This window comes from Fundulus heteroclitus, chromosome 17, assembly GCF_011125445.2.
Source record: "Fundulus heteroclitus isolate FHET01 chromosome 17, MU-UCD_Fhet_4.1, whole genome shotgun sequence".
NCBI classification, from domain to species: domain Eukaryota; kingdom Metazoa; phylum Chordata; class Actinopteri; order Cyprinodontiformes; family Fundulidae; genus Fundulus; species Fundulus heteroclitus.
In genome coordinates, this window is record NC_046377.1 from 17,223,357 (window position 1) to 17,244,154 (window position 20,798).

The 20,798-nt window shown below is 39.7% G+C and overlaps 1 protein-coding gene across 2 annotated transcripts in view; it reads right to left on the reverse strand.

Annotated features, from left to right (window-relative positions):
- The window catches only part of fgd6 (FYVE, RhoGEF and PH domain containing 6), a 35,985-nt gene that overhangs the window by 8,890 nt on the left and 6,297 nt on the right, over positions 1-20,798 (reverse strand). For both annotated transcript variants that reach the window (XM_012873812.3, XM_021322207.2), the window contains exons 3-8: positions 11,753-11,870; positions 8,309-8,376; positions 8,199-8,229; positions 4,347-4,498; positions 2,461-2,617; positions 1,433-1,520 (exon numbers count right to left, since the gene is read on the reverse strand). In XM_012873812.3, coding sequence (XP_012729266.3) covers positions 1,433-1,520; positions 2,461-2,617; positions 4,347-4,498; positions 8,199-8,229; positions 8,309-8,376; positions 11,753-11,870 — 614 coding nt within the window. The remainder of the gene's footprint in view (positions 1-1,432; positions 1,521-2,460; positions 2,618-4,346; positions 4,499-8,198; positions 8,230-8,308; positions 8,377-11,752; positions 11,871-20,798) is intronic.

Consider the following 20,798-nt stretch of genomic DNA (forward strand, 5'->3'; position numbering starts at 1 on the left):
ATTTTTAATGATCGTTTTAAATTGCATTAATGTATATATTTTTACAATTATTGCTTTTTTTAAACCATTCAAACCGTATTTTTAATATTTTATTATTAGTGTAATTACTGTTCATCATTTGCTTTTATTTTATTTAAAAAAAATCCTTTCCATTTTTTTATTCTAACTTTACTGCAGTTTATTTTAATTATTTTATTTCAGATATCTTTCTTTCATTTCACTTTAGAGTTTAGTATTTTATTGTATTTTAAACATATTTCCTTTAAATAATTTAACGCTTGATGGAGTTTCCCACCTCTTGTTCTCTTGCTTTTTTGCATTTGTTTGTGACAAATAAAAAAAAAAATGAATTTAGTGGATTTCTAGATGGCTGAACTTTTCTTTACCATAAAAAAATCATTAACAAATATTTCAAATCAATATTAAAATCAGAAAGGCTCTTTATTAGTCAAAAAAATTAACAGTTCCTCTTTTTCTCGGTCAAATGGTGCAACTTTATGTCCCTGACAACAAATAAAAGAAACAAAACTATCCCATTTAATCAGTTTTCTCCTTTTTTCTGCCATAATTACATCAATGATTTTTAATGATCATTTTAAATTACATCAATGTGTATATTTTTACAATTATTGCTTTTTTAAAACCATTTAAACCATATTTTTAATTTATTATTAGTGCAATTACTGTTCATCCTTTGCTTTTATTTTATTTAAAAAAAAATTCTGTTTTTTTATTCTAACTTTACTCCAGTTTATTTTAATTATTTTATTTCAGATATCTTTCTTTCATTTCACTTTAGATTTTAATATTTTATTGTATTTTAAACATATTTCTTTTAAATAATTTAACGCTTGATGGAGTTTCCCACCTCTTGTTCTCTTGCTTTTTGCATTTGTTTGTGACAAATAAAAAAAAAATGAATTTAGTGGATTTCTACATTGCTGAACTTTTCTTTACCATAAAAAAAATAATTGACAAACATTTCGAACCAATATTAAAATCAGAAAGGCTCTTCAACATCATTAGTAAAAAAAATAAATAACATTTCCTCTTTTTCTCGGTCAAATGGTGCAACTTTGTGTCCCTGACAACAAATAAAAGAAACAAAATTATCCCATTTATCTTGGTTTTAGAACAGCTCTCTTAAACTGTGGAGGCTGTCTCATCAATCTCTAAATATGTTTCAAACCTTGGACATCCCTTCTCCCTTCTGCGCAAACTGCAGGGTGTAGTTCAGACTCTGACCACAAGGGGCGACATTCTACAGAAATGTGCCCTTGGCTGCAATACAAGCTTCATTCTCGTGCTGCCAATGAAGTGGAGCCATGATCTAATAAACGGGTGACCTACGGTGTTCAGCGGACCGAGCGGAGGGAGGAGGAGGAGGAGGAGGAGGAGGAGGAGGAGGAGGAGGAGGAGGAAGGAGGAGTACCTGTGAGCAGCAGCTGGTACTGAGGGATCCTCTGCACTGGTTTCAGAAGGTAGTGTTTCAGAGCCAGGCTGGCACATCGCGGGCTCATCTGAGTCAATCAAACAAACAGAAAGCTGTTCACTGGCGCACAAAGACACAAGCTCCCACAAATGCAACAAAACTAATTTCAGTGTGTGTTGCTATCATGGTGCAAAGTTAGCGGAAAGATAATATACACAGAGAGCTAGGGACTGCACCTTCAATGACTCTCCTGGTCAAATATGCACAAAGCCTTCAAAACAAACCGTTTCTCGTTGCTGCATCATAACCTCACGCTGGAAAATGTTTTAAAAATCTCACTTAACGTAATCAGCGTTGGAAACAGTCTTAATATCCCTGTTGTTTACTTTGTAAAAGCCGCCTTTTCCCCTCGACATTTCAAAACTTGGAGGTTAAAGAGAAATCAACAGAGTCCTGGCTCTTATTGTATGCGCTTTTCTTTTCAGCTTGGCTCACAGGTTTTATGTAGGATTTATGTGCGGGACTGAAATTGGTATGAAAATTTTGGAGTTTTTGTTCATTATCTTACTAAAAGACCCAATTTTGTAGCGGATATCACCAGGTTTTGTCTAAAACCTGCCTGCCGTGCACTCTAACGAGGTTCTTTCCGACCTTGGAAGGAGAACAGGCCCACAGCATCACTCATCCTCTTTTCTGCTATACAGTGGACATGAGGTGCTTCTCCACATAATCAAACTTTGTTTTCGACTGAACCCACCTGGAATGGTTGGTGCTGAAAAGCCCAATCCTGGTTGGACTGGACCAAAGCACACAGGTCTAGTTAACAGTTTAAAAACCATTTATGATCATGTTTGTGACGCAAGGACAGAAAAGACTTTCCCCGGCTCCAAACCAACATAGATAGCCATGCTTTCTATGAATGCATGTATTTTAAGGTAAACTTTTTAGTGTGAGATTTTGCCACTGCAATACACCTATAGTACATGTGAAAAATAATAAAAAAAAAACACATAAGAGTCTAAATGTACCTCAAATTCTCGGACGACAGCTGCAAATGCAGGGTTTTTCCTGCACTGCTCATCCAACAGAGCCACGTTGTTGTCAAACTGGCGGATGTAGGTGGAATACATCTTCAGATAGGGACCTTTCTGGACAAAGATGTCCGACAGCCTCTGATGGTCGCTCCTGTTAACAGACAGACAGTCAGTTTGCTAGTAAGCTAAAGGCTGGTTTATGCTTGACGCGCGTACATTCTGCACGGAAATGAAACACAACGTCTGAAGTATTTATGGTCGTTGATAACGATTAATATCCAACACAGCCTTATCTATTGGTTGTTCCACATGCCATCATTATGACGCGCTCACGTAGCGCCAGTGTCTGTGCGCATACACACTTCTAGTGATTCTGTATTCAGTTAGCTTGGCAGCTAGGTTAGCGGTTAGCTTAGTGGCTAGGTTAGCTGTTAGCTTAGTAGCTAAGTTAGTGGTTAGCTTACCGGCTAGGTTAGCGGTTAGATTAGTGGCTAAGTTAGCGGTTAGCTTACCGTCTAGGTTAGCAATTAGCTTAGTGGCTAAGTTAGCAGTTAGCTTACCGTCTAGGTTAGCAATTAGCTTAGTGGCTAAGTTAGTGGTTAGCTTACCGACTAGGTTAGCTGTTAGCTTGCGGGTAGGTTAGCTGTTAGCTTAGTGGCTAAGTTAGTGGTTAGCTTACCGGCTAAGTTAGCGGTTAGCTTAGTGGCTAGGTTAGCAGTTACACGTTCATTGTAGCTTCGCTGCTCTCAAGGTAAACTTTGGCAGAGTAACAAGAAGCAAACCGAGTTCATGTTTATGAGAAGAAGAGGAAGGACTAAGACCAGAGTGGATTTTGGAGATTTTTTTCACGCGAAACCCCTGAAGAGCGGAAGAGCAGGTAAGACCAAAAGGGACTTGGAAAAACTTCTGGAAAAACTGGCGACTCTACCTTTAACAATTTGATCAGGCTGATCTTTAAGAGCTGAATCATATAGATGTCTATATTTATCAACCTCTGGCTGAAGGAGCTTTCTCATTCGCCATGTTTTTCCACAATGGACTGTCCGGAAATTTAGGAACTTTCCTAGGTGCGCACAGCGGAAACATTTGGGCGTGTGGAGCGCCGTGGTAGCTAAAATGACATAATATGGCCACTTAGACCTTGTGGATGTGTCAAGCATAAACTAGGCTTAGGGAGGTCGCAATAAATCCAAATTCTGAAAATTAGGACTAAAAGCCTACAGCCCTTACACATTTCTTTATTTTCACATTTACTGGTTTCAGATCTTCAAACACACTTTTAACATCAGAAAAAAAACAATCTAAATAAAATTTAAAAAGCAGCCTTTAAATGATAAATTACTTTATTAAAATAAAGGCATCCAAGACTAACAGGCTGTGAAGAACCAGCTGCAACAGCTGTAATTAATCTGTGAAGAGGCAATAAGACTTCATCAATGCTGTGGAGGAATTTTGGTCCACTTTTCTCTGAATAAATGTTTTAATTTAGCCACACCGTGAGGGCCTTTTAGCATGAACAACGTGTTTTAAGATTTTGCCAAAGCATCTCAACCTAAATCTGTTCCAGACTTTGACTAGGCCTCTCCAAAGCCTTAATTTTGTGTTGTTTGTTTAGCTAATCAGAGGTGGCCTGGCTTGTGTGGTCTGATTGATTTTCCTGCAGTGTAAACCAAGAGCGCGGGTCTTCTCGTATCTACAGCAGATAAGCAGCATGTTAAACATCAATATGCGAAAAATCCTATGCTAAAACCCCATCTTCTGTCTGTTAACTGTGATATATTTGATTCAGTAAAGATTCTTTGAACCAACTGTTTCAGAGTTACAGCCTGCTGTGGTTCTGCTTAGCTATTTCTGGTTAAGTGTTATGAGTGGGAGCGTACCAGTGTGCCACCCTCTCCTCCAGCTCTCTCAGCAGGTCTTTGTTCAGCTGGTACAGCTGCGGCAGGTAGTAGAGAATCTGACTGAGGATCCGCTCGTCCACCACCGGCTTCCCGTTCTGACGCGTCGCCTTTGCAACAGCATCCCGAAAGTCCTGAACATACAAACCAGGTTCAGTCAGAGACACACCCACACACAGGCGAGACCGTGCTGCAGCTGAACAGGAACACCTGGATATCATCTCATAAACACATTTTACGACACAGTCAAGTCAGCATTTTGAACTCGCCCAGTGGCCCAACTCGCACAAGCACCTGGAAGGAAGCAGGGAGGCCGAGCAGCGCCCCCGGCGTCCGGTTTAACTCGACTCAAAAATGCAAAAAAGACCGCTAGCTCACAGAGTAAACGAAATCAAATCAAAATGAAAACAGGATCTAACAGATTCAGAAAGATAAGCCCCTACGACACGGAGAATTATGATAGGTATGCGTGTGTTGAGGTCACGGCTTGCAGCCTGAGGAAGCAGCTGCTGCGGAGCCAGAAGAATGTGGTCTGACCTCTTCACGGACGGGTCTCCGCTGCTGGCCCGTCCCCCTGCACAGTTTTCTACTGTTCATGCTGTGGTTTTACTCCAGCTCCCAGACAGGTGGACCCCTGAGCCACATTACAGGCTGTTAGGAGCTCTCTTATTAGGTTTTACTTCTATCCGTGTCCTTAAATGAACCCCGCCTTCCTGTTATCTTTAACTTTTGACCAACTCAGTTGGTAAGCTGGTATAAATTCACCCTTTGGTTGATTCTCAAGAAGAACCGAATCCATTTGTTTTTTTTAATTACAAACAAATTGGTTGCTGAACATCTGAAATTCTCTAAAAGTAAGCTATGCAATTCAATTCAGTTCAATTAAATGTTATTCATATAGCACCAATTCATGAAACATGTCATCTCAAGGCACTTTCCGAAGTCAAATTCAATCAGATTATATAGATTGGTCAAAAAAATGTCCTACGTAAGGGAACCCAGTTGTATTGCATCAAGTCTTGACAAGCAATAAAATCCCTCTCTAAAAGTTCAATTCTTAAAGTGCATCATCATTGTGGTAACCTTTAAATTATTCTAGATATTTTAAGCGACGCTATATATATAATAAACAGATTTAAGGGTGCGGTGGGGACATTTTTGCATGCTCTTCTCTGTGCAAAGCTAAACATCCTGTAGTCACTTGGTCAATGACACCCTATAAATAAACTAATGCGACAGAATGAATATAAATATCGGACACAACAAGATGTCAGTAAGTCAATAATATAGCATTTGATTCATTGTCATTGCGATAAACGGTTCATTGTTTAAAAAAAAATAATACAAAACACCCCTCTGCATTTCATCGGCTTGTTTGTGTAAACTGCGGCAGTTCTGAGACAGCCTTTACTTTACGGGTAGCGTCAGATACAAACTTCACAAGCCGCATGTTAGGACATGTTTCCTTGAGCTTGTTAGGCGCACAGCTAACAGATAGTTATTTTCCCTACTAGCTTTATTAGATCAGCTGGGATCAGTACGCTTTATAGGCATGTACAGTAAAGAGTCATCGGCGTAGAAATGCACTATACACCACTGTTGTTAATAAGGAGGTCTATGTAAATAGAAAACAGAAGTGGACAAACAACTCATCCCTGAGGTACATCACTCAGTGAAGGCAGACAGTGAACTTTTGCTAAAAATTACTTAGAGGGTAGAATTATTTTTTAACCCTCCCCTATTTTTCTAACCTGACTCTCGTCAGATGTATGTCGCTCCGCCTAGCTTCACTCACATCCATCTGGGACCTCTCCCATAGAGAGTGATTTCTTCAACCAATTTTATTGTCTGGCCAATCAGGATGCAGGGCTGGAGTTTCATAGATGTGACGTAGTGGAGAAGCGACCGTGAGACTGTTTTGATTCAGACAACAATGGCGGCTCGCATCAAGGAAGCAAGCGTTAACATTGATGCTGCTATTTCTTCCGTGTTGTCCAATCTACCTAATATTGTTTCATTAAAAGAACATCAGAGAACGCCTCTGAAGGCTTTTGTTGGTGGAAACCATGTTTTCCCCCTTCTCCAGACCGGATTTGGCAAGTTTTGTTTTCCGGTTAGCGGTTAGCGCGAACCATATTAGGAGGCCTTTAGTCCTCGACGCGGTCGGCCCGGGATCGACTCCGCCTGTCTTCCCCCCTCTTCCTGTCAGCTCACTGTCAATAAAACGCGTGCCACTAGAGCCGCAAACACGTTAAAAAAAAAGTTTTGTTTTTCCCTGCGTCGCTCTCATCAGCGTCACGGGTTGGCTTCGGTGTGAGTGGTTGAAATAGCACGTCAATAAAGATGACAGACAAGTGGCTTATCCAATCATATGCAAGGATTTTTGATAAGGCCCAGCTTTCAATAAAGGCAATTCCTATGGATCAGTCCCACATGGATGTGAGTGGAGCTAGGCGGAGCGAGACATGCGTCTGGCGAGCGTCAGGTTACTATTTTTCACCTGTTGTACCTCAAACTATATTTGATATAGGATAGTGTAATTGGCCGGATTGAAAGCATCACATAAGTCTAAACCAAGGGTTCCCAATCTTTTCAGCCTGTGACCCCCCCAATTGTGAGAATAAAGTCATAATATTACGAGAATAAAGTCATAGCATTATGAGAATAAAGTTGGATTTTTATAAGAACTTTCACAAAAAAGTGCAGGAAATACTAAATCTTTTTAGCGGGTTTCATTTTGGGAACCCCTGGTCAAAACAACAATTGTTTGTCTATCAAAACTTGGCAGTCGATCATCTTTTACTCTAACCATGCAGGGTTTCTGTAACAAATCCAGACTGAAAAAAAACGTGGAATAGATAGTTTGATCAAATTAAACCTAAAAGTGATTCTTAGTAACTTCTAACAATGATAATTAACAGAATAAAGAATCTCTTTGACAGAGACATATATGAGGGGTTGTGATGTTCTCTTGTCCCTTGTACGCCATGCTCCGAAAGACTTTGGGTCCATTCTTATACTAAACACACTGCAAAAACAGATCTAAAAATAAGTAAAATGTTCTTAAACTTAGTGTATTTGTCCTTGATTTGAGCAAGATTATTTGCCAATGGAATGAGTATTTTGACCCCTAATATAAGATAATTAGACATTCTGCACTTGAAATAAGATGATGGAGATGAGTTGTACCTATTTTAAGGTAAAAAATCTTGTTCCATTGTCAAACCTTCTTATTTACCTGCTCAAATCAAGAACAAATACACATATTTTAAGAACATTTTTACTTATTTTAAGTTCTGTTTTTGCAGTGCAAGGTCACAACAAATCAACATTTGAATCTTGTAGTGAAGCAGCTCTTTAATTATTGAATTTGAAATGTCTTCAGGGCAAAATGGAAGGCAGTTTTTTGAAAAATGAGGTACAATTGGCTAAATAAAGGAGCTTTCTTTTATGTGCTGGACACATAGATCTGAAAACCATTGACACTACTTCAACCTGACAACAGATGCCAACGCAAACACTAACATTCAGCCATCTCATGGGATGTTAAGCATCTCTTTAAAGATTTTTTTCTTGCATTTAAACAGACACACTCCCGTTCCAGTGTTTCCAGTAAAAGAAAGGATCAAAGCAGCTCCTTCCTAGTTGTGGTAAAGTATTCACCTGCCTGCTGCGGCCCCGGTGAAACCAGTAAACCCTCAACCACGAGAAAAAAAAGCTTTGATCGCCGCTCCCAACAGCAGCGAACAACAGTGACCCCGTCTTTTATCTCTCCACAGAAGGCACTGCGTGTCCTCTGGCTGCTCAAACAAAAGGAATAAAAGCAACACTTACTATGTGCAGAAGCTTTAGGACGTCCACGAACCTGAGACAAGGCGGAAATAGATTATTTCACAGCAGTTTTGGACACAAGCAACAAGTCCTGCTCAGGGTTAAGCACTCACACTTTCTCTGAGCTCATGATTTCCTGGGCAATGTGCACCACCTTCTTCCTCTTCATCTCGTCCTCCTGCTGCAAGGTGACAAACACAAGCGGGTGAGACGACCTCCCCCCCCACCAAGGAAAGGCAAAAAGCCAGACAGCGTTTACTCACAGACTCACTGCAGATCACCATGATCATCTCTGGGTGTTAAAAAAATCATAAAACAGCCGCCCTGGCCCCTGCCTGACCAGAATGCCCCCGCTGCGCCTATCTGAGGCTGTGTTTGGAGAGCACTGAGGGGCTTCAGACGCAGGTGTTGACAGCATCGTGGAGAGGGTCAGGCAGGACGAATAAAGGAGGGGGGGGGGGGGGGGCGGTTTCAGAGAGAGAGAGAGAGAGAGGGAGAGCTATTCCTGAACCTGCAGCCCCTCTTGTGTTTGCTCACCGCCTCCCCTTTCAACACTCATCCACTCCTAGAAGCCCAACAGGCAGACGGTGAGCGTAATTTCGCTGCCTCCACAGATTTCCTCCAGCTTCCTGCGGGGCTCCGTTTTATTTGTGGAGTTAAGACTTGTGAAGGTGCAGTGCTTTGAAAACATATTCATACCTTTCTAGATGTTTTTCCCCATCGTGTCATGCATGGTCACTTTACACAAACTTCAATTTATTTTATTGAAGGTTTATGCAACAGACCAACATAAAGTAATAACACGCTGCAAAAATAGACCTAAAAATAAGAATTTTTTTTCTTGAAATTAAAGTACTTATCCTTGATTTGAGCAGATAAATAGAACTATTTGCCAATGGAATAAGATTTTTTGCACTTAAAATAGGAACAATTCATCTCCATCATCTTATTTCAAGTGCAGTATATCTAATTATCTTATTTTAGGGGTAAAAATACTCATTCCATTGGCAAATAATCTTATTTACCTGTTCAAATTAAGGGCAAATACATTAATTTCAAGAAAATTGTACTTATTTTTAGTTCTCTTTTTGCAGTGCAGATTTGTTATTGGTCCATTATTTAAAGTTTCTATCCTGTAAATAAACCATGACAAGTTCTCCCTGTGCACGCATGGGTTCTCTCCGGGTACTCTGGCTTCCTCCCGCGGTCCAAAAACATGACTGCTGGCTTAATCCTAATTGCTTTTAGGTGTGAGAGTGTGCGTGCATGGTTGTGTGTTTGTGTTTTGGGCTGTGACAGACTGGCCACCTCTCATCCGCGACCCGGCGCGGATAAGCATGACAGCTAATGGATGGTTGGATGGAAAGATATGAAAAGACTATTCCCTTCTATATTCAGCCCTCCTGAATGAATGCTTTATACTATCAGCTTCCACCAATTCACTCAATATTTAGGTCCATCCAACACCCCTTTAAAGGTGCATAGCCACGTTATTTGACAAATTTTTTTATTTCTATCTATTTATATGTTTATTTAACGGCTGGTTTTGATCACGTGGTGTTGCTGCTTTGGCATTGTATAGAGTCAGGCTCGGGCCGCCATTATGTACAATTGATTTATAAATTAAGCAAATAGGCATTATGATAGTTCTGTAATACTCCCGGTTGATGTTTTTACATCTGCTTATATTTGTTAACTGTTTCTGTACTGAAATGTGCTATGATGTGCTTGTCTTGCCTTAATTGCGGCCGAAGGCGAATTATCTTTCGCCTCAAAAAGGACCATCAAAACACTATAAAGATGGAGGATTGGTGTGCATGCACTGCAAAAACCGACTTAAAATAAGTAAAATGTTATTAAAATGTGGGTTTTTGTCCTTGATTTGAGCAAGTAAATGATATTATCTGCCAATGGAATGAGTATTTTGACCCCTAAAATAAGATAATTAGATATCCTACACTTGAAATAAGATGATGGAGATGAGTTTTTCCTATTTTAAGTGCAAAAATCCTATTCCATTGGCAAATCATCTTATTTACCTACTCAAATCAAGGACAGATACACTCATTTTAAGAAAATTATACTTATTTTTAGTTCAGTTTTTGCAGTGCATAACCTTATTTTATCACAATCAAATGTTTTTTGGTCTTTTTTATAAGCATATATTACACACCTTTAACTCTGACCAGCTTCCCTGCAGATGCTGAAAAAAGTGACCCCACAGCATGATGCTGCCACCGCCATATTGCCAGTCTTCTATAAAGAGCGGGTTTGTTTAGCACCCAGTAATGGTTGTCTTACCTGCAGATTCCCTCCTAAGAAGTGGATATTTGCAGCTCTTCCTGAGTTACCATAATGCCTCTCGGCTTCTTGTCTGATCAACCCTCTTCTTGTCCGCCTGTCAGTTTAGGTGTTTGACCTTTTCTTGCCAGGCTTGCAGTTGTCCTCTCTGACATGTTGCAAGCGTTGTTTTACAACCTAATCCTGCTTTAAGCGTCTCCCTGACCTGTCCGCTGCCTTACTGCAAAAACAGAACTAAAAATAAGTAAAACATTTTTGAAATGAGTGCATTTGTCCTTGATCTGAGCAGGTAAATAAGATCATCTAACACTGGAATAAGATTTTTGCACTTAAAATAGGAGCAACTCATCTCCATCATCTTATTTTGAGTGAAGTATACCTAATTATCTCTTTTTAGGGGTCAACATGCTAACTTCATCACACTGCAAAAACGGAACTAGAAATAAGTAAAATGTTCTTAAAATCTGTGTATTTGTCCTTGATTTGAGCAGGTAAATAAGATGATTTGCCAATGGAATAAGATTTTTGCACTTAAAATTGGAACAATTCATCTCCATCATCTTATTTCAAGTGCAGTATGTCTAATTATCTTATTTTAGGGGTCAAAATACTCATTCCATTGGCAGATAATCTTATTTACCTGCTCAAATCAAGGATAAATACACTAATTTTAAGAAGATTTTACTTATTTTTAGATCCGTTTTTGCAGTGCAGTTTATTTATCTGCTCAAATCAAGGACAAATGTACTAATTTCAAGAGAAATTTACATATTTTTAGTTCTGTTTTTGCAGTGTAGGGCTTCCCGATGCTGTTTCTTTTCTAATGTTCTCGCATAAACCTCTCAGGTCTTCTCAGAAGAGCTGGACTTTCACCGAGATTAAATTACACACGGGTGGACTCCATCAACCAATTAGACGACTGCTGAAGGTGATTCGTGGCACTAGATTGTTTTCCCCTGCAAAAACTTTGTCTGTTCCCCTCCATCTTATCTTTAAAAAGACAAGCCTTTAGTTATGAAGCTGACTCGGTTTTACGTTGCCGTTCTGGCGACAAACTAATCTGTTGACTGAACATCCTCCGTCTCTAGTGATCCTGCACGTTTTTGGCACCAGTTGATCGTTGCGTAATCCGGGCGTTGTGAATCACACTGAATTAGCACATGTTTTGGTTTTAATTTCATACTTTCTGACTTGGAGGCGAGTCGTTACGCCGCTCTGTTATTGAGCAAATGCCAGACGGGATGAGATGCGCGTACCTGTCTGTCTGCCTCGTCCAGCTGCTCCTTGCTGGAGGTGGAGCTGTTGTCCTCTTCGTCTGAACTGTGCATCTCCTCCTCCTCCTCCTCGGAGTGGACATCGTCCTTTAGCCAGTCGCTGTTTGGGAGGACACAAGAAGGACGTGAGCGTCTCTCTCTAGACGTACGTCTCCGCAGAAGAGAAGACGGCTAGGGCTGAGTGCTTAGAAAAATACTGCCTGGATAATTAAGGTTCAAAGAAAGCTCCCGATCCCAAACTGTAGTCACCTAGCTCTGACACTGGAAAACTCCACAAAACGCTTACGAGGAGAAGATTTACGGCGCTGGAGGATTCACAGTACATAAAACTAACCACTGGACGCCGAAAATAAAGTGACCACAAGTAGAAAAATAAGCCAAAGAACATCTAAACAGTGTGGAGGATGTAAAAGGGATGAAGGAACCGGTGAAGATGGAGAAACTTCAATTTGGTTGTGTGAATGGAAACTGAAAACCCCGGATTCCTCCGAGGAAATTAAAGATGCAGTTCGACTTGTTATCAAGCTGCTTCAAAACGCCTCAGAGTAGGGCAGGGAAATATATCGAGATTTGTTTTTAAAAGAGATACAAAGTGAGACTATTGTTTATATCGTATATATAGTATATATTATACTTTTACAGTAGGGTATTTTTCTGCCGATTCTTATATTTATCTATTGTTTATTAAAATAAATGTGTCTGTGAGACATTTGGGACAAAGCTTTGATGTCTTTTTATAATAACTTTATAAAAAAACGAATACATACTGAGATAAATATCGTATATCGGCATTCAGCTTAAAAATATTGAGATAATATTTTCGGTCCATATCGCCCAGCCCTACCTCAGCGCATCTCGCCGATATCAAGATCTGGGTTTAAATCGGCCAAGCACTTTCATTTCTACAATCTCAGCCACTCTTTGGTGGATTTACTGCTTTGTTTTGGGTCATTGACATGGTGCAGGGTCCGGTTCTGCTTCGCCGTTAACTTTAACAGACGCTCTCAGATTCCCCTCAAGCTGCATCTGATACCGTCCGCAAACTATGACACGTCCACCTCCGTGCTGCACAGTTACTACGAGGTTCTTTTCCTGCAAGGCTGGATTTGGTTTATGGCAAACGTGTCCTCGGTTCGGGTCTCAGTCATCTGTCCAAAGAACATCGTCCAAAAAAATCTCAGACTTTCAGTCTGGCAAAGTTTTCCTCCTTGCAACACCTCCCATTAAAGTTAAACTATATCATTCACTGCGTATCCATAAAAATATCACCTAAAACCACCATAAAAATTGTAAATTGGTGAAGAAATTCAAGTGTTTTTTTCTTAAACGTGTGAGATTTAATAATTTAAATCATGCATATTCTGGTTCACATCCACTCATCATGGCATGGGCATGGCGGTCATATGGTGGTTTTATTTGAACCGTGCAATGATGACGCAGCATATAAATTGCAACAATGCTTCAAAGCTAGAGCGGATTAATGAACTCAATCAACGCTAGCGATGCATTTTTAATATTTTTGTAGCTATCAACAAGCTTCTAGAATAACTGAGCCTGTATATGCCACCAATCTTCATTTCTGGACTTCACTTAAATTGGCTGGTTTCCTCATGTCGACCAGAGGCCGACCGATATTTTGGACCGATATTTGCGTTTTTCCCCCCATATATGTGCAACCGCTGGCGAGTCATTATCTAAAAACCCCACGTTTGATCTCCAGCAGGCGAGCTGCCACCGCTATGCGCGTGTTCGTTCCCATGGAGGATCATGTATGCACATGAAAACAATTATAAATCACTACGCATACAGCATCTAACTTTATATAAAATAATGTCCTGCAGCGGTGTTCATTAAGTGCGTGACAAGGTTTTTTTTTTCCCGGTGTACATTTTAAAACTGTGGTCTGATGCTGACTGCTGATATTGTCAGGTTAAATGCAAGTTTTGAGACTCGTGTAACATTTGATATCATTGTGTCATTTTTATCATGTAACTGGAGGAGGAAAAAGCAATAAGGCTTAAAAACAAAAAAACAAAACAAAAAGGCAGTAAATATCGGTTGCCAATGTCAAAATAACCGGCATCAGCCTTTAAACGAAACCTGAATCGATTTAGTGCCTAAAAACCCCGGAAACGAGAAGGTAGAAGAAGAAAAAAGGAGAGAAACATATGAGTAAAGATGCTAAAAGGGAGAAAAGGTGAAAGAGGAAGAGGAGAGGAAAGGGAGAGAGCAATACACTGCAACAAGGGAACTAAAAGTATGTAAAATCTTCTTGAAAATAACATATTTTTAGTTGATTTGAGCAGGTAAATAACACTATTTGCCAATAGAATACGATTTTTACACTTAAAATAAAAACAGTTCATCTCCATAATCTTATTTCAAGAGCAGGATATCTAATTATCTTATTTTAGGGGTAAAAATACACATTCCATTGGCAAACTTTCCTATTTAGCTGCGCAAATCAAGGAAAAATATACTCATTTCAAGAACATTTTACTTACTTTTAGTTCCCTTTTTGCAGCGTATAACATCCTGTGAGTCTGCTTCTACACCTGCAAAGAGAGATATAAGAAGAACAGCAAAACCAGCCGATCAACAACCAACGCCTTGATACCGTCACTAAAGAATATACAGTATTATTTAAAACAAAATGTATAAAGGGACAGGTAAATATAATAATATGGTTTTTTTTGTATAGAAGTGAGTCTTTAACTACCTGGATTTAAGCACCTGTAGGTGTTTGTGTGAGTGCGCTTGTTCATCCATGAGAAAAAAATTAAACTGTCCCAACGATGAAGCATGGCAGTGGCTGCATTCATAGCTGGAAAACGGCCAGGATTTTACTAGAGGCTCGTCGTCACAGAATAAACATGCAAACAACTTGCTAAGTGAGCTGAATATAAACGAGTCTCAGCATAACTTTAAAGAAATTCCACTCTCGAGTTTGAGTACGATTCAAACAGGGAGATAAAATTGTTAAAGTGAACCACCGGATGTCAGGAATGAATGTCAATCACCAACTTGAGTCTTTTTTTTTTTATACCTGGACGTTACTGTTTGCTTAGATCCTTGACTTTCTGTCAGCTGAGACGTTTAAGTTTGTACTTTTAAAGCCTGCCGCTTGCTTCAGGCAACCGAGCGACACCCAGACTCGCGTTGCCCCACAAACAGGCCGCCTCTGCCAGCTGAGAACAAGCAGCAACATGTGTTTCTGCCACTAATGTTTTCGTCTGCCTCTCATGCAGTTTTTTTTTTTTGTTTTTTTACCTGTAGAAGAAATCTGCCTGATGCTAACCTGAAAGTTCACCCAACAGGAGGAACACTGCAAAAACGGAACTAGAAATAAGCAAAATGTTCTTTAAAATGAGTGTATTTGTCCTTGATTTGAGCAGGAAAATAAGATGATTTGCCAATGGAATACGTTTTTTGCACTTAAAAAAGGAATAATTCATCTCCATCATCTTATTTTAAATGCAGGATGTCTAATTATCTTATTTTAGGGGTCAAAATACTTATTCCGTTGGCAGATAATCTTATTTACCTACTCAAATCAAGGATAAATATACTAACTTTAAGAACATTTTTACTTATTTTTAGATCCGTTTTTGCAGTGAATGACTCTGTTTTGTCCCACAGGTACCTTCACACTGCAAAAAGGGAACTAAAAGTAAGTAAAATTTTCTTGAAATGAGTATATTTTTCCTTGATTTGAGGAGCTAAATAAGACTATTTGCCAGTGGAATAAGATTTTTGCACTTAAAATAGGAACAATTCATCTCTAAAATAAGATAACTGGATATCCTGCACTTGAACTAAGACGATGGAGATTAATTGTGCTTATTTTAAGTGCAAAAATCTTATTCCATTGGCAAATAGTTATATTTACCTGCTCTAATCAAGGAAAAATACACTCATTTCAAGTAATTTTGACTTACTTTTAGTTCCCTTTTTGCAGTACAGGAGAAATCTGACGGTCATCGGAGAAAAAAATCAAATAAATGATTGCATTTCCTTCCAGCCTCCTTTGCTTTTCTCTTACCTAAAAGCCCAAAACGTCTCCCTTTTTTTTTTGCTTTATCCCTCGTGTCCCCTCTCTCCATTGGATTTCTCCAGCATTGTGGATCGGACACAGAGCGCCGCTTGTTTACAGCCCCGGGGGCTACTTACGTAAACCTAACAGGCTCGGATGCCTGGGAAACACCACGGATTCGCTCGTCGCTTCTGTCTCCGCTTTAACAAACGCCGGGCTCTGCATACCAGACTGAATTAAGAAGCAGAGCACATCTTAGCCTCGTCCTAAAGGCTGCTGTAAAGCCCCCCGTGTACCAAAGCGTGGAAGACGATGCGGAGGAGAAATGTGACTTTACTGATAATAAACACTGAGCTGGACACGTTGGACAGGAACCCCCGAAATGCAACAAAGTCAAGTCTGAACACTTAAACAGGATGTTTCATGAGGAAAATAAACCAGAGAGCGACATCGTAGAAACTTTATCCCTGATGACATCTGACGGCAAACATCCCAACAAACTTATTTAAGATAACAAGCTGTATTTTGCTTTTTTTGGGGGGTAACAAGACGACAGATTTAAGTCTCCATCTTATCCCAAGAGAGCAAAATCTTGAGTTGAAGTCATCAAGACAACAATTTAGCTATCTTATTACATCAAGATACCAAGATCTTGATTTGTCACGATAAAAGTGAGATAGTCTGGAGATGATGAGCTCCTGAGTTCAGTCGCCATAACTTTCACGTTGAAGCTTGTTTAATCGAGATGTAATCAGTTCGTTGTCTCATGAACGTAAAGTCTTAAGACTGTTTTTATTATAGTCTTATTGTCTAGAGATTAAAAGCTCTTGAGCTTGTTTTGTGTCGAAACAGTTTATCTCAAAATAATGAGAGTTGAGATTGTTTCAATGTCACGCTCTTAAAAATTTCGCTGCTTTGAACTGATTTATCCTCTTATCTTGAGAAATCTAGACCTTAAACCTGTTCTGCAACAGTAACACTTGGATTTTTGTGAGACTTGCTACACTGCAGGTCTTACACTGCAAAAACAGAACTAAAAATAAGTATAATTTTCTTGAAATTAGTGTTTTTGTCTTAGATTTGAGCAGGTAAATAAGATTATCTGCCAATGGAATGAGTATTTTGACCCCTAAAATGAGATAGTTAGATATACTGGACTTGAAATAAGATCATAGAGATGAATTGTTCCTATTTTAAGTCAAAAGATCTTATTCCATTGGCAGATCATTTTATTTACCTGCTCAAATCAAGGATAAATACACTAATTTCAAGAAAATCTTAACTTACTTTTAGTTCTCTTTTTGTAGTGTAATGGTCTACTCCAAATTTTTTTTGCTGAAATCGGATATTTTCATTCATGCTACTAATTAAATGCGATCGCCATCAGACTTACGTGAACGGTTCAAGACCCCAAAGGCGACCTGCATGTGCAGATAACAGAAGAAGACGCCACACAGCAGCGCACTGTACACAGAAGTAATGCTGGATGTGATTGTTAGTGTTTCATAAAGTTTGGTGGAAAAAAACAAAAAAAACGGGGATACCAGCATTTCTGTTATTATAAAGCTGGTCTTTAGTGGAGCTGTGACTGCTGCTGCTGTAGAGAAGTCTGTCTGGACCCGCAGTGAGAGCCAGGACAGTGACGTAAAAGGCAGATCAAATGTGACATGACCGTTCCGACTGCGAACACTTTGAAAAAATCTCCCATATGGACCCGATTTACTGCCACATATGGAAGTGGCACCAATCCATTATTTTATTTTATTTTATTCTGGGGTGTATGGACCGGAACCGGACCGTTCACACTGCGGTGAAAAAGACGGATATGGGTCATGGACAAAAAGATCGGAAATGGGTCCCATTTGCGTAACGTAACCAAGGTGTCTTAAAATGTGGGCATAACAATTCAAAACACGTTTATGTTCTTAAAAATTGCACCAGGAAGAGAGTCTGGAAAAGGATAAAGACTTTTCCAGACCACGTAGGTGTCCTGACCACAGATACAAAACAAACCGCTTAAAAAAAAAAAAAAAAAAAAGCAATAAAAACAAACAGCATGACATCCATGGACTTTGAGATTTAATTACTCCACAGACTTTTCCCTGAGGTGTACCTCAGTTTAACCTCAGGTATACGTCGATGTTAACAGACCGATGGTAACCAAACAAAGAGCTTAGTGTTAGCATTAAAGGAGCATAGCGTACGATCCAGGATTTTTGCAGAAGTCTGCCCCCCTCTGGTGACAAGTTGAAATGACACCAGTATTGTGAATGGGAGGAAGAGGAAAAGCATGTGCTGCTGCGACTGCACAGGTCTTTTGTTTAGAGCAGGGGTCGGGAACCTTTTTGACTCAGAGAGCCATGAAAGCAAAATATCTGGAAATTTATTTCAGTGAGAGCCAAAAGGGTAGTTCACGCGTGACGTCACATGTGACGTCCGCGCTACTTCCAGGTCGCGCTTGTAGGCAAAGACAGGACTGTTCTCGCATCTCTGGTAAATACAACTTAATTCTGCACTAGTCATTGACAAAAACACCAAAATAATCCGTAGTGAACAATTTTTTTAACCCACCGGGCGGGTCTTCCTCTCTGCTGAGGCGCTTTCTGCTGTTACACAAACATGTGTGAACATTCATCCATCCATCCATCCATTTTCTGACCCGCTTAATCCATCATGGGGTCGCGGGGGTTGCTGGTGCCTATGTTCCGATATCAACCATCAACTTACTCTTAAAACAATCTTGTGATACGTTATCTAAAGAAGAAAAATACGTAGAGAACTGGTCAGTTTGCTCTGTTTGTGCCCGCTATGTTCGCCTTCTGCCTTCCAGTCCGGCGCGCATGCGCGACAAACCCGGATGAAAACAATAGCAGTGATTATTTTGTTTTATCTGCGAGCCAGATGAAATCATCAAAAGACAGGGTTCCTACAGCATAATGGCAAGTTAAATTCAAGACTTTTTAAGACTTTTTAATGCCACTTGAAATAAAAAGTTAAGACCAACTTCACGATAAACAAGATAAACCTCGTTGCGACAACTTCACCCAAATGTTTATTTTAACATAAACCATTACTTTCTGGCCCAGTAGACATGTTTAAAACTTAAAAAAAAAACATTCCATATAGGAAGAAAGCTAAAAAACACACAAATTACAGATATATTTTTAACAACTACTGAACTCAATGCACAAACTTTGTTTTGTTCCCTACTAAAATAAACTATAAATCAGTATTAAAAACCACAACATAACCAGTGCCAGCTCTTTTTCACAGCTATGGTCCGGCCGCAACAGTTTTTATTGGTTCCGCTATCGGGAAGGAACCAATAATGGTTACATTGAGCCATTCGGTAAATTAAAAATATATATAATTGTGTCAATTATTTTACTGTTTGGTAAGGATTACAAAAACTAAATCCTATTTATGACCTGGTAACAATTTTAAGACCTAAGAAAGCCTGATTTAAGACATTTTAATGCCAGTTAAGGCCTTAGTTTTATATTACAGAATTCAATGCCTTTTTAAGGATCCGCGGGAACCCTGAAAAGAGCCATACGTTCCCGACCCCTGGTTTAGAGGCATAATGTCCTCTGAGGTGAGAAAGCTATAAATATTGACGTTAGCCCGTGTTCTTACGCTAATGCAGTGATTATGGTGGAGACTCATGAGAGAGAGGATCCGTCCCGAATCGTCTCTCCCATGAACTGATTAATGGAGCCTATAGAGGCAACTGTGGTGAATACAGGATAACTCATTTTACATGTTGGCCATCTGTACGGGCATTTATGGGAAAGGAAATAAATAAGATTCAACTACAAAACAAGCGCGATGCAACTTTAAGATTAGTAAAAGTCAACTTCAGGGCGAAAGCGAAAAACAAATGGCAGCTTGCATATCAAACACATGAAATGATGCTGTTAAACCCAGGAAGGAAAAAGAAAACTCAAACACCTGACAGCTACAAGTATACAAAGTTTGATTTTGCTTCCAGTTGTTTTGGCCTGTACTGTATTAAAATGAATCAAACTGAATAACGAGGACGCGCCGCATCATGAGTCTGTTTATAACATCATTTCCCATATCGGTCACTTTTGTCGTACCTGTTTTGTTCCTCATACTCCGTGTGTGTTCCGCAGATGTAATCTGAAATTAAACTTTGTTCAGAATGAGAACAAACCAGCTAACAGATTGCTTTCCAAAACTTAAGGCAGGAAGAGTGGTGAGGTTAAAACGAGGTAAAACTTGGTGCGAGGGCAGACAGAAGGAGGAGGAGGAGGAGGAGGAGGAGACTGGTGGTTGCTGGAGGTATATTTTTCGCTCTGAGAGAGCCGTGCGGCAATTTCTGCAATTCTCAAACATTTCCTGCTCCGGTCACTGAAAATAACCCACAGGAAGACAGGCCCACTCAGAGCCAATCAATGCTCTATTCAAACTCAAAAGCCACTGCGTCGGATTAAAGAGGCCGCCGTGTTTGTCTGCTAATAAAGACAGACCGCTCGGCTCGCCTGTGCAACCTGCCGCAGGTTTCACGCCGAAGGTCGGAGTCAGCTGGAAAAACAGGGCAGCAGGCGGAGCTAAAGGGTCCTGCCGGAAAAACCTTCGGTCTCGCTTTCTTACTGGTGATGAAATAAGGTGGACGGCCTTTTGTTTTTTCTTAACCCCAGTGGGCACGGGTTAAATGTTCGCTTTCAGACATAAGGAACAAACTCTAAGACCAAAAACACGAACGTTTAAAACACAAACCTGAAGAAGGAAGGACACCTTAGAACAGGGGTGTCCAAAATCCTCAAGTCAAAAGTAGTCGAGTGCCAAATAAATAATAACAATGAAAAATAACCCAAAAATTATGTTGTGAGTGTTTTTTATATCTGCTTTATAAGATATGCTAATTTCAATTATACAAATTATTCTAGTTTTCTGAAGGAAAATAATGTTAAATCGCTGTAGAGCCATATTTAAAAAACTGGTTTCGCACATTTGCTTTATTAAAAGATG